Genomic DNA, 15,115 nt, shown 5'->3' with positions numbered 1-15,115 from the left:
GCGTTGCATATACATGAGTGTAGCTTGTGGTACAGAACTGCTCTAGGATATAAACCTGGGAGTGGTTAATGAGTAGATAGAAACTGCAGAGATGGGTGTGGCTAAAAGGACCTAGAGAATTATGTGAGAACAGATTGTGAATCCCATTCTTGGTGACCTCAGTATTTAAAGGTTAAATACAAGAAGACATCCCAACAGAATATGAGAAAGAGTAGCCAGAGATATATGTGGAATCAGATATATGTGTATCTATCAGTGTGTGTGTGTGTGTGTGTGTGTGTGTGTGTGTGTGTGTGTGTGTTTGTGAGGGGTGGGAGGGTTGAGTGTTAAAAAAAAAACCTAGGGAAGATAATTCTTAGGAACAAAGACTAATCAACATATTGAGTAATTCAGAAATAAAATAACAGTATTGTATTATATGACTTGATTTTGGTAACCTAGAGGTCTTCCTAAAAGTTTCACAGAAATACATGCTAAGCATATTATCTGTTTTTGCACTTGCTTATAATTCAAATTCTGTGTTCTGGATCTAAAGGGAATGCTGAACCATGCTTCAGGGGACCCTATGTTATATAAATTCTCACCTCTAATAAATTACTTGAACAGGCAGAACTGTGTATTTTACTTCACTGAGGCAGTTACTGGGGGTGACTTGCCCATATCCCTTTGGCACACACCATTTCCGTGCACCGAGTAGACCAGGGGTGCCAGGGAAATAACACCTGCATCCCCACCCCAGCAATCCTCAACCGAACACCAATGAGTATTGGTCAATATTCCCTAAATACTCCTCTCCCTTGCCCATCAAGCGAGGTGACTCAGAGGCAAGCCCTACATTGTCTGAGTTCCACAGCAGGATTGCATGCAGCTGCCCACAGGGTAATCTGCTCAATAACACACGCTTGATTGACTTCCTTCCCTTCCTATCTCACTTCCCAGTGCTCCCTGTGGTCACTCCCCATAAAAGAAATATCCCAGGGTCTGTTTGTAAGGATTCTATATTTGTCAGGGTTCTATAGAGAAAAAGAACTAATGGGATTTGTTACAAAGGTGCAGATTCCAAGATCTGCAGGCTGAGTCTGCAAGCTAGAGACCCAGAAGAACTGATGACTTAGTTCCAGTCTGAGTCTAAAGGCCTGAGAAGCCAGAAGAGATGATGTTATAGTTCCAGTCTGAAAGTCAGCAGGCTCAAGACCCAGATGTTTCAGTTTGATCTGAAGACAGGAAAAAGGCTGATGTGCCAGCTCAGTTGCCATCAGACAGGAATACTCTCCTATTTGTGTGAGGGTCAGCCCTTTTGTTCTATTCAGGCCTTCAACTTATCAGATAAGCCTCACCCATATTAGGGAGAGGAATCTGCTTTACTCAGTCCACTGATTTAAATGTTAATCGTTTCCCAAAACACTCTTACTAGAATTCCCCAAATAATGAATTTTGGACCAAATATCTGGGTACCGCATAGTGTAGTCAAGTTGACACGTAAAATTAATCATCACAGATAAACAACACAACTCTCTTCCCCAACATCACACTTTTCTGATCTTTCTTCTGCCACCTTTTTCTCTAGAATTGAAGCTTTATTTTCTATGTCAGGCTGAAATTAAATTTTGTTATATGTATATATGGTCAAAATTTAAAAGATGATAGCCCTCATTTTCCCAGAATCATTCTGGTTCACACTTGTTATTCTATATAATTAATATTTTCTCTTCACTTTTAAAAGTGTTCTACTTGGAAGACAAAATTATATGATCATCATGTTAACTGATTCCATAAATGTGATGATGGTAATGAAATTAGTGAAGTATATTTCAATCCTTTATTAAATTATTTTTTTCTACTGGTTAAAAATATGACAATATATGTCATATTTCTTCAAATTAATTTTTCTTCCTGGGTTATTTTATATTACAATTTTTTACCATGATGTACATGGAATGCCTATTTGTAAATGGGATATTATTGTTGATTATCTTGAATGTATTTTTTTCTTTAAAGGATTGAGAAAGAATGCATTTGAAAAGTATAAATAATTTATAAGTGGGATACAAGGCCTTCCACAGGATCTTGTTTATTGTTCTATATATGACAAATCTGCATAATATTATCCTGAAATAAGATAACTAAACTAAAAATTATACAATTGATTGATACTTAATTAATTGGCCTCAAAGTCAGAGAATGACCATAACCTCAGGGTAGTTCAGTTCTTCTATCACAACTAAGGGAAGGGTGAGAATAATTGTGACCCCCCCGGAGCATTCAGAGCCTATTTTGTTTATTGTTGAGGATATGGAAACAAGAGGAGGAGACAGTTCCATGTTGACTGCGAGCCACACAAAACCAGCACTAGCAAGGTGTCATAAAGGAATGAGCCTGTTTACACTGTCTCTGTTTTTAGTTTATTTTCCAGTTTTTCTATGTAATATGTATCTCTGTGTTGATTAAACAATATTACATGGCATAAAATTAGAAATATAAATGTCTCAAAGTATTTTTGCATCTTCTTCCACAACGGATGATTTTATTGTTAAATGGAAATAACTTCATAACAATTATGTTGTAGCATATATAACAAAATGTTAACTTTTAATAACATTCTAAATAACTATTTCAGATGATTTGCTAACTGTGCTTTAAAGCAAACAGCATGTGCTAAGTGCAGCATTACTGCATTTTCAAAAAGATTCTGCATAATGCTTGTGAGACAGTAGTTGATCTCAAGTTCTTTGTGGGTTCCTTATTGTGAGTCCCTGGTATTCCTGCAACAATGAAAGTGTTGTTATTCAAATGCACATAAACGTATTCAGTCCATAATAATAGTATGCATAGCCATATATAAATAGTTGAAGAAACAGTTGTATGAAATGCTTGATATTCCTCTGAACCACTTTTTGCAATTTCACTTTTAAATTCAGATTTCAGAAATAATACCACAGTGGTGCTCATAAGTTATTCAGATATTTTTGTAAGCTTTTCCTGGACAGGATGGTAGCTTCTTAAAATTGCAGACCCTGTTTCACTAAATCTATATAAATATACACAATTGTATAAATATATACAATTACAAGAAATGGCCTGAACATATATATAGTTTTATATGTGTGTAATGACCTTTTTTAATATTACTTTTTCTTTTCTCCTAGATACACCATCAGTTAAGATTATACCATCCACTCCTTTTCCACAAGAAGGACAGCCTTTAATTTTGACTTGTGAATCCAAAGGAAAACCACTGTAAGTGATTTAATGAGCAATACAGTTTTTTACTTTTCTTGTATCCTGCTTTGATTGCAGTCTTTAACTGCAGAAATCCACTATTTTTGTCTTTTCTTGGTGGGCAAAGTGATCTCAGAACAGAAAACCCCCTGAACCATGTCTTCATTAAATGTTTGTGGAAGATTGGTCTTGTATTTTGTCATCTAGTGAAGTTTCTGGGGAGGTTTCCAACTGTGATTTTTTTGTTCTTTTTCTTTCTTTCTTTTTTTTTTTTTTTTTCCTACTAAGATATTTCAACCTGAAAGGAGTATAGGCTTAATCAGTCACTGTTTTTACATCATCAGATTGTAGATGTTACACATGCTGAACTTCTCTCATGAAAAACTTTGAAAATATTGAATCCTCAAAATATGCCCAAGTTTTAAAGTTACATGCGAAATCATTTTCCTAAGGGGGATCAAATCTACACCTCTAGTGTAGCCCCTGAGACATAATTTGTGAATGTGATATGTTTGGAGGTAGTGTGAATGAAAAGGGTCACGGACTCCACATTTTCTATTATAAAGCGATTTCATTGTTAGAATAATGAGTTCTAACATCACTTCAACCCTAAAATTTTACTTTTTGACATTCATGTTTATAAACAGCTAACTCATAGAAAATCTATATTTAATAGAAAATTCAAGTATGGAGTATCCAAATAAGGATTATTTCATTGGAAGTGATTTGATCTTTCTATAGTAGCATTCTACATGGAGCTGAAAGTCACTTATTTGATCTTTTTAGAAGCTTCCAATTGATTTGCATTTCTGTTTAAATTTTAATGGAGGCATTTAATTGTTCTCTATACATAACTATATGGGATAGCTTTTGAGCAAATCAAATTTTATTACTAAAAAATTGTTTCTAATAACATTTGTTATTTAAGTGTAGATTTCATATTATCACATGAGGAATTTTTCTGTAGTAATTTTAATACAGAAGCCTGAAATTTCAACTTCCTTAATTGTATTGTCTTATACTTTTTAACACACTAAGTGAATTCATACTTTCTTTATCACCGTAGTGTTATTTTAGAACTGTTCTCTCTTCCAGTAATTATTTTCTAGAGATTTAAAATATACTGACTTAAAGAGCATTTTGTAAATTAATCTATTTTTTTCTATCTTTTAAGAAACATTTAAGGCATTTTAGACCTTGAAAGGAGCAAATTTTTTCAAAGCAGCTTTACTACATATATCCTGTACAATTCACTTTTATAGTTCTTACCCTCTGATAAGTTTAAGTTGCTTATAGAAAACATTTTTCAACTGCAGTGCGCTATCAAAATGTGACAGTGCATTTCAGTACTACAGTTTCAACAGAGCTTTTGGCTGTAAGATCAGTACTTTAACTAAGAAAGAAGTGTAATAGACTCTAGTCAGCTTTAGACATACTTAAATCCAGTTTCTTTCCTCCCGATGTTGTGTATCTAATACCAGCGCTTCTTTCCTAACTTTCCCTTCCATTTCCACTCCTGTTCCCTTTGCTTATTATTTTCCAACTCTGTCTGTTCCTCTTTCCCCACCCCCCCACCCCCCCACCCCGCCCTTAGCTTCCATTTCTCCTTATAACCTCAGAGGTCAGTGTTTGGAGATATGATAAAGTATCAGGGAATAGCAAAGGATTTTTGCTTTTACCTTCTCTCCATAGTTCTGCCCCAAAGTACATATGTGTACAATTTACACATTTAAATGAGGTGAAGATGGGAAATATAATATATAGAATGCTTGGGAATAAATACATTCCAGCTCAAATAGCATCTAATTACCTATCAAAGATCTTCTCTTTGATTCCATATCCACTCTCACTATCCACATTTTTTTTTTTTGGTGAGTACTTAGATTGTGATCTATGTAATTAGCTATTTAAGTAGTCCATTTCCCTCAGCTCAGATATGGTTGAATAGATATGCCTTATTGTGGTCTCTGTTTCAGTTACCTAGAAATAAACTTGGATATGCAATAATCCTCTGCACTGCCGATGAATGAAAAACACAATCTCTTATTTATTTATGTTATTTAAGAATACAAAGGTTCCAGAAGTTTAAGAAATAGAAAACGTCACCTTTCTCAGAAGGATCCTGATTAGTATCACTTTGCTATAGGTAATGGAAATAAAAAGGCTCCTTGTTTTACAGAAAGGAAAACTAAAGCTCAGTATTAACTGACTTTCCTTATTCATCCAGATTTAAAATGGATGAGTCAGGATGTAAACTTAGTTCAATCATTGCCCAAAGATTACATTCCTTCAGCTATTTTCTGCTACTTCAATTGCTGAGTCTAAATTGTCACCTATGTTGGCCAAAGTCACTTTTGAAAAATTAGGATGGGCCCTACAATAACGTGCAGCACTGAAATCGAAGCTCTGGATGCTTGAAGGTGAAGAACTGGCTAGTCTCAAGACACGTTTTACTGCTGCTGTTCTCTTCTATCAGGCTTTCTGCTGTATTTGTGCCCTTTCTGGCAACTTGCCAAATTCCTACCAAGCTGACCACTTTTAGCATGAGTTTACAGCCATATAGAATATCCTCTAATTAGTATAGTATCCTCTGGCAATTCACTCATAAGCTCCAGAAGGGTTAAAATTATTATTTTCTATCTTTATCATTATAGATCATAATGCTATATTCTATGTGCTATGGTCCACAAGTAAATATACATTAACTTATTCTCTTGTATTCTCATTCCCAACTCTCTTTTTACCATTTTCTTTCCTTGTAGACCTCCAGGCCATTGACATTAAAGGTATAGCCAACTTCTTTGACTCATTTTTGCCTTTAGACCACTGCTTCTCTTATGCCCTTCCTAATTATCTTAAAATCCACTCTTCTGCATTTTCAAAGTAACTATCATTTCCAATAAATGAAGACATTAACCTCTTTAAAGACAGTCTCAGTTCTAGCCTCTCTAGTTTATATTTGATCTCCAACAGTGCCAGTTGAGGCAGATAGGACAAATAAAACAAGGGAAGACTGAAAAGAAATCATTGGATTTTCCCAGAAGGAAATTTTACTGATCATAAAGAAAACAAGTCTCACTAGAGCAAAGAGAACAGAACACAAATTGAAATGGATTAATCAGGGAGTTAGTAAGTGGTGGGGAAGTAAAGAAAACAGGAAGGACACCCATTTCAGAAAATGAATCATGAAAAGTGGAAAAGGAATGAGAAAAGAAAGTTATGTCAAACAGAAGTTTTAAAACAAAAAATAGTAGAGAGGCTGTCCATATTTTAAGATAGGATCAAAAAAGCCTGTAAAGAGTGGGAGTAAAAATGAAGTATGTGATATCACATTTACCCAACAGGTAGGTTCGAATTTCCTATTTTACTCTGGTAATCACCGTCAAAGTTCTCCATTATTTTGCTGCTATTACACCTGATTCCCCATTTTGTTATTTTGGAATCACGGAGAAGCAATACAGTCTTAGCTTCTAATTGACTCCTGAAACACCCGATTTCTATTATCCTTACCAATTACCCGAGCCCCCTTTGATGAGCAGGTGAGAATCAGAAGTGGATAACAGGTATATGATTTCTTTACATTTTGTAGCTGACATATCATTTCCTTAATCCGTGATCAAATATTGTTTTTTTAAAAATGTTTGACCAATATATGATTTCCTAAAGTATGAGTTATCCACGGTTATTAGGCAAGTTAATAGTAGAAAAAAATAGCACCACTATCTTTTGTATAAATCACAAAGTGATGGTGTGACTCAACTCATACTGAGACTCATGTTCCTAACCTGGCCTCCTATATGCTAACATTGTTTTTCTTGTTCTAAATGTGAGGGCCACAGTGACTGTTTATAAACAATCATGCCTTATTTGCCTGCTTTGGATTGAAGCCTTTTGCTGTTTTCCTGTGGAACAGCTGCATAGCTTGGGCCAGGACCAAATTGTTCCACTTGACATTACTATAGAGGCATTCTATTCTTTCCTTAAAAGAGAGATTACTGTACATGTCTGTCTATTGTTATAATTTTAGTTTAAAGTGAGGACCAAGCTAATGCCAGCCACTTTTCTTTAAAGTTCCCAGAATTTTTGCAACCTTCTTCTTTCTTTGGCTGAATTTCCAGACAGATTTCAGGCAGCAGCATTCTCCGCTTATAGAAGTAGAGGGGGAAAAAAGCTGTTATATTACATTAATGTTATGACCTTAAAAGGTGTGGGATTGCCCCCCACATGCTATAGCTAAAGAATCATCATTCATTTTAATCAAATGTTTAACACTTTGTAAATTTACTTCACAAAAGCAATGTGACATTTTCCGTCAAATAAATGTATATTTGGTATTTATTCTATAAAAGAAAATAATTATAGTCATTGATAATTTTTTCTGTATACCTGGCATTATGTTTATGTTGTAGTTATTATTTTACCTCTGGTAACCACACTTTTTCTTATGAATTTGGTATGAATCTAGTATACATAATTGCATTGCACATAACATCGCTATTCTGAATAAGAAGAAAGATTTTAATCTTTCTTTCTTTAGGAAAACAGATCACATATCATATAATAACTAGTGAGGTGTTTTAGAGGAACACTTACACATCCATTTTCAAAATGATCTAGAATTTAAGAAGAAATCTGATAAAAACACACTGATGCATTTTCCTATTAGCATAATAGAGATTAAAAAATGAGATGCAAATTAAGGCAAAACAGTTTTCTCAGCCTAATATGTACCTTTTTACAAATCACAGGTTATTTACTAATTGTCATATAATCCAATCACAGCCAGAAGAAATGACAAAATAAACAGGAGTTAAAGAAGGCAAGTAATCCAGAGTGAAATGTCTTAGCCCAAAACAGAGGAAAATATGAATTTGTCAACGGAAAAACAGTGCAGAAGGCTGCAAATAATAAAATAGTTTATTTGGGCTCTGAAGAATTGCAATTCAGGAGACACAGATTCTGGTTAAACCAAAAGAGTGTTCAAGGGAAGAGAAAGAGTCAGGGGCTTATAAAGACAAAAAGCCACAAGGCTGTTAAAAGTTGCCTAGTGAGAATTGTGATTGACGTGAATCAGGAAATATTTGTCCTTGAGGAATCCTCTGTTATTTTAGGGTAGTCCAGTAAGTAGACAGGCTGCCACAAGTTATTTTAGGGTATGGGCCTAATAATTATCTTGAGTTTCTGGCAGATGATCTAGATGTCTTAAGTAGGACAATAAGAGATCAAAAGGTTATATTCTATTCAGGCTGAGATGGGCATAAGTCATACTTTGTAATAGCCTCCTGGCTCCATTTTAGGGAACTCTCTTAGCAAAATAGACTCCATTTTGATTATCCTTTCACAAATTTTGGGGAAAAGAATATGATCTACAATGATGGCAATTTTATATGATTTGACTTAATGCCTAGTAGATGTTAATTACACAGTATTTGTCTCTCTCCTGCCATCTGCGCTATAGAAAGTCATCTAATTAATCATCAAGGTCTGTGTTTATGTTCAGATATACTGTCTAAGCTGTCATGCTCTGGGGCAGAAAAAGCTGTGTGGTGCAGTAGAAAGAGAAATAAAAGTAGCTTTGAATTATAAATCCGTAGATATCTGTGGCCTGAGTGGTCTTGAGTAAGTCACGTAACCACACCAAAATGTTTTTTTAATTAATAAACTTTATATTTTAGAGAGCTTTAGGTTCACAGTGAAATTGAGTGGAAAGTACAGGGTTCCCATATACCCTTCGTTCCTACTCATGTCCAACATCCCCCACTATTGACGTCCCTCACGACAGTGGTATATTCATTACAATGAACCTATACGGACCTATCATTTTCACCCCAAAGTCCACAGTTTACCAGTGTTAAGTATACCAAGTATTTTTTATTCTCTAAAATTAGAAAATAAAACCTAGTAAACAAATTGTTTTAAATATTAATGAAAATATATATGCAATTTCTGCCTCCAAGTAATTTCATAATAAATAATAGCCATGAGGATAAGTTATTATTTTGTCAAAAAATTACATACAGTGTGTCTCACCAAGTTTTAAACTCAGAAGTCTTAATTACATATTTAATAAACATGCTGATATTGGTCTACTATGGCAACGCTGGGAACTGAATTACTATCTCAGATTTCTTCCATGGCTCTGAAATTCAAGGTTCTAAGCAGAATAAACACATTCTAGGACAACGGTCTGTGACTTTCCGAAGCATGTTTGAACAGCAAAGGAATCCAAACTAAAGTCATGGCAAAACTGGCAGGGCAACATGGCTATTTTTGTTGAGGTTAAATAGTAATAATGAGCTGTAGAGAAGAGGGACAGAGGCATGAACCCTTGTCAGGGGGTAAAATGTAATATAGCTAGAAGTGGAAAAGTCCTGAGACATAGGAATAGCCCCTCCATACTGTTAAGGTAGAAAAAAATTTAGAACAATTGGAAGGACTGGAAGGGGTAGAGAATGAGTTCTGGTTCCACAAATGTGGAAAAGGCAACATTGTAAAGGAGTTCAGCTGGGATGAAATAGAGATTAACCAGGTAGCTAGTTTTGACAGAAAGCCAAAGCAAGAGCTCTAGAGAAACCAGAACTAAGTGAATAGCATGGTTCATGAGTGGTTGAGAATCCAGAGTCTGTGATGTATAAGGCCTCATTTTGGCATAGGTTTCAAGTTCACTCATGCTAGTCTTATTTTAACCACACAACTATCCTGTTGTAAAAGGTTTACAAAGACTCTTATAATTGTTTTCATTTTGTAGATAAGGACAGTAAGTCTTGTGGAGGTCATATGACCTTTTCTAGTCACTCAGTTAATAAATGGTAGATTACAAAGACACTTTTTAAAAATTTTAACAACTCTGATGGTTATGTTTCCTTATTTACATAGTGTTTTTAGTTCTCCTATCATATTGACTTTTCACAATAACCCAGAGAAGTTGGCAAGAATGAGAAAATACTTATAAACTTTTAGGAATGCCCATATTTTAACTAAATAATTATAAAAGGTTATCAGTTATGAATCAAACCTGTATTAGCATACCTAAATAGTATCTAAAGAATTTCTAAATATATCTAAATAGTTCTGATTATTAAATATATCTGTTTTTAAAAAGCTAATTATATTATATTCTTAATTTGATATGTTTGAGAAGATTAAGACTGCGGGTTATAACTACAAAGCAATACCTGCAAACGTAATACCAATGTAATGAAATACAATGCACAGCCTTAGAGGGTAAATAGAATAAGCAGGAAGTTCAAAGTGAACACTCCCCCAAAGTATGTCTTTCTTGCTAAATACTATGTTTAATATGTCACCAAAAAAATTGGTGGAATAAACATAATGAGGGGACAGACCTACTATATACATACTCTCGCAAAGTCAGTCCTTGGATGATAAAAGTTACAGAGCATTTAGATTTTTTCCCCCCTTGTGTTCTGATCTCTAGAGAGATATAAAGTTGTCTCAATTAATTAATTAAAGGCATTGTAGTCAGTTTTTTCTAAAGTGTTTTCAAAGGAATAATATTGGGAAATTCGCTCCAAGTTTTCATAATTAAAAAAAATATATCCATGTGCTGTCCTTTTCATACAAGTTTCTCTTCTGAGGCCCATATGGTCTTTTGCTTCCATCTCATGGCTTCAAAATTTAATCCCATGTTGACTTTCTGGAAACACACAAGTGGTTATCTTGGAAATGAGACCGAATATATTTGGTTTTGTTTTTGAAACAAGAAGCTGACTCTCGGTAATCTCCACTGCTGTTATTTAGGCTGGGCATCTGTGGTGTGTTGGGCACTCAATCATTTTCAGTTAAATGTGCCTATGTCTTGTGAAAGTCCCATAAGAGCTTGCAGAATCATGATTATAGATCCAAAGAGGAAATGTGCTTCTTGAACATTTCCAGGTAAGCAATTTTCTTGCAACAAAACCCCAATTATTTTGTAAATGTTCAGTGGGAAACTCTAACACTAAAATGTCTCAATATGTTTAAGACATTGTGGAGTGATAATGTCATATCCTTGATTAGATTTTAAGATGTGTATATTGGGCTCATGGATTTTAAAATCTCTGTTTCTTTTTAATATATTAATTATGAGATTACATCTAAGCATTTTACTCTTTATTTAAAGATCTGTAAACATTCATTTGTGTTTATATAAAAACAGTCATCAAAATGGTAATTGTAGGAAATGTGCAGAAACAAAAATCACTCTTAACATGTAAAAGAGCTGAAATATCATACTTCATCCTTGATTAAAGAACATGTTAACTTATTGCTCAACAAGTGCCATTCAGTAAGATTTGTTTTCTCTCTTTGCAATTTTTTTCCATAATACATGTCCTAACGTTAGAGATAGTATCCTTCTGGTGATCACCATTCAACTTACTGAGAAGTGTGTCATTTTGTGCTTGTGGTAAATAATTTGATTATCATTTTTGCAAATATATGGAGAGAACAAACTGTGAAAAAATAAAATTCAGAATCACTGGAGATATTTAGTATTATTTCAATTAATGGTGAAACTGAGAAAATTTTTATACCTTGGAAAGCCATTTATTCAAACAATCTAAAGAAATTTTCTTGCATTATATGTGTTTTTACAAAGTGTGGTATATATTGATTCACTTTTCTAGATATAACCTCAATCATACAGGAACCCCTAAACTTCAAAGTTTGAAAAAAATTTAAACAGCAGTGTCCCAAGTTGTAGAAAATATGAACATTTACAAATGTTTCCAGTTAGAATTAGTAGAATATGTCAGTGATTGTTGATGGCCTTAAAGCCCAACTCTTTCAAATTCAAAGTACTGGAAACATCTGGGATGCTTCAAGGAAAGGAGAAAGAAGAGAGAGACAGAGAAAATAAAAAAGACAGGAGAAAAGAACAGCAACTCTTGTGACTTGTGACCAGCAGATTTCTCTAGAATGGTGAGCTGTGATGGATTTCAGCACCACCACTCAAAATTACAAGTACAGAGATGAATATAGTGAGGTGACCATCAGGAAGCAAGATTAAGGGCTTCCCTAGTAGCGCAGTGGTTGAGAGTCCGCCTGCCGATGCAGGGGACACGGATTCGTGCCCCGGTCCGGGAAGATCCCACATGCCGCGGAGCGGCTGGGCCCGTGAGCCATGGCCACTAGGCCTGTGCGTCCGGAACCTGTGCTCCGCAGCGGGAGAGGCCACAACAGTGAGAGGCCCACGTACCGCATTAAAAAAAAAAAAAAAAAAAAAAAGCAAGATTAAAAGTATAATAGCTTTCCAGTATAGGGACAAAAAGACCTAGAGGCCACAGGAGCTCTCACTGTGGGTCACAAATGCAGTGTTTTTCAAATAGCTGGTTGTGGCTTTTAATGAGTCATCAGATTAATTTGAAAAACCGTTTTTAAAAAACAAAAATAAAATGGAAAAATAATAGAATAAGAAAGGAAGGAAGAAAAAGAAAGAAGATGTTACAGTACATTAGAAAGAGCAAGTTTTTTTCCTGTGTGTATATGTTTGTGCATTGTGTAAAGCTGTAAAATATATCTTTTCCTGTAGGTCGCATTTCAAAAGATTTGAAAATTGTTACATTAACACCAACTGTGGTGAAGCTGGATCTTGGGGACATTCAGGAAAAGAACATGCTAAATCCTAATCACTTCAGTTTCTCTAAAACTGTCACTACACAAAAATGTATGTTCAAACTGAGGAGATCTTAGCTCCAAAAAAAAGAGTTGAATGGCACTAAGTATGTTCTGTTTAATAATGCAGAAAAGTTTGATCCTTTGAGAAGGATTTCATCCAAATGATTAAAATATACTTGCAAATGTTTTAATCTTAAATTTCAATTATCTTCAGCATTTACTTACATGAAGCATTTAATTCCCCAGCTACCAGATAAATGACGTGCACTTTACTTTTACTTTTCCAAGACCATTGGTTTTAATATTAGAAAAGAAGGAAGTCGTGGAACAGAAACAGTTCTATAATGGTGACACAGTGTTTAACATAAGTATTAGATCTTATAAGGTTAGTTAGCACAATTTTATAGTAGTGAAAGTAATGGATTGTAAAGTAACTCTTATATGGAGAATAGGACCCTGTCATTGCAATGTGCCCTTGAACTGAATGGTTTTCAGGCATCTGACTGATTAGGATGCTTGTAGATACATTTTATATGGTATCAAATTGTCCTTATAATGTACACAGGTTGATAAGGTGGAAATTCTGAGAAACTCAGACTCATAAGTTATTGATTTGAAAAACATGAAAATGTTCCAAAGTCTATCTTAGTCAAAGGAGGTTTCAAGGAGTCCCTAAGTTTCAAAGAAATTGAAAACAATATTTTCTTAAGACATTATTTTTTAAAATATCATAGAGATTTTGAGGTTAATGTACATACAAAGAGGGAATTATTATTGCTTGGATGAGGGAATGAATGTTTACTCAAGATTTCTTGATCTTTTAACCAGGAGTTAATATTCCGTGTTTACCAAAGGGAAAAAAAATGTTAAGTGTAGATAAGGCATGGGTAATTGTTTTGCTTTAGCGCAAAGTCCTTGAGAGATTAGCTTAAGCATTTGTCACAATCTTGAATATTTTTTCTTCAGTGCTAAAATCTGTCACTCCTTCAGGATCATAGCAATCTTATCTTTTCTGGGGATAATCTTTATTTCTTGTGCCACAAAGCATCTGGAATTATACAGTTTGTAGTATGAATGTTTTGTTTTTCAAAAATGTTAAAATAATTATCAATGAACACTACCTTATCAGTAAAAAGTGATCCAGGATTTCACAGGCACTCTAAAAGCTGCCATTATTTTCAAGTCTCTAAAGGCACTTACCTCTTGCATATAGTTTATTTTCTATTTCTACTACAAGTTTCTAAACTTGTAGGCAAGAAGTACCTTAAAAAGTCAGAATCAAGTAGCATATGCTCAGATTAATCAGGGTAGAAGAAATCCATTTCTCATTTTCTATTGAGATTTTAAATCTAATGATGAAGTTAACATTGATTTTATTGTCCCATCTGAATCTAATCTTTAATGTAATGAGACTCCTCCTACTTGACACTATACTAGTGCAATAGTTGATTTCAGGAATTTACCTGAGTAGATAAATTCAGAATCAGACTTTCATCTTGCAATTTAATGGAATAGGTAGGCTTGATTTCCCGCTGCAAACTGACTTCATTTATCACTGCATTAAACACCTTTGACCCTATCAGGCAGAAGTACTGATGGTGATATTTTAGTAGGGGCTTTCATTGTTGAGACTTTCAACAGGAATCACTGGGATTCTCAAACTGCAAATAGAAGGGAAAAAATCATTGCTTTTCATAAAAAGAATTTTTCAAGTATAGGAAATATCTATTCTGAGCAAAGACTAACCCTTAAGAATTATGTGGATATAGCAAGAGACTGAAGAACACGTCCAGAAACCACTAAAATCAGAAGGGAGTGGAGACCAATGAGGAAAAAAAGCTAAGGAACTATTTCACTCTTTCTCTCTCTCTTACACACACAAATACACAAAGACATATTTATTAAATGAAATACAAATAACTGCAACAGGCTAGAAACACAATGGAAAATTATATACATTAAAGAGTAGTTAAATTTTCTTCACCTGCATAATTTCTTCAAGTCTCCTTTTCCTTTTTTTCCCTCTTCGCTTACTGTATTATTCCAGCCCTAAATATTTGAAATATCAGGACAGAGCCAACTTCATAAATGATGATACCAGCTGTATCAAAATACAGATTATGCAAAAATAATTATTCTAAATATTGTGTTAAAGAGCTATAGGGGGCAGAAATGTGTACATATAATCATATATTTTAAACATTTATGAAAATACATGGGGCACATTTCCACATATCAGAAAAGCAAAACTTTTGTTTTTTGGCCGCGTTGGGTCTTC

General features: G+C 34.3%; 1 protein-coding gene across 3 annotated transcripts in view; it reads left to right on the top strand.

Moving 5' to 3' along the window:
* CADM2 (cell adhesion molecule 2) overlaps window positions 1–15,115 on the top strand; it is a 1,068,825-nt gene that overhangs the window by 961,945 nt on the left and 91,765 nt on the right. For all 3 annotated transcript variants that reach the window (XM_004272650.3, XM_033433369.2, XM_033433368.2), the window contains one exon: window positions 3,147–3,237. In XM_004272650.3, the coding sequence (XP_004272698.1) occupies window positions 3,147–3,237 (91 nt within the window). The remainder of the gene's footprint in view (window positions 1–3,146; window positions 3,238–15,115) is intronic.

Source organism: Orcinus orca, chromosome 5, assembly GCF_937001465.1.
Source record: "Orcinus orca chromosome 5, mOrcOrc1.1, whole genome shotgun sequence".
NCBI classification, from domain to species: Eukaryota; Metazoa; Chordata; class Mammalia; order Artiodactyla; family Delphinidae; genus Orcinus; species Orcinus orca.
This window is presented reverse-complemented; position numbering and strand designations above follow the sequence as displayed.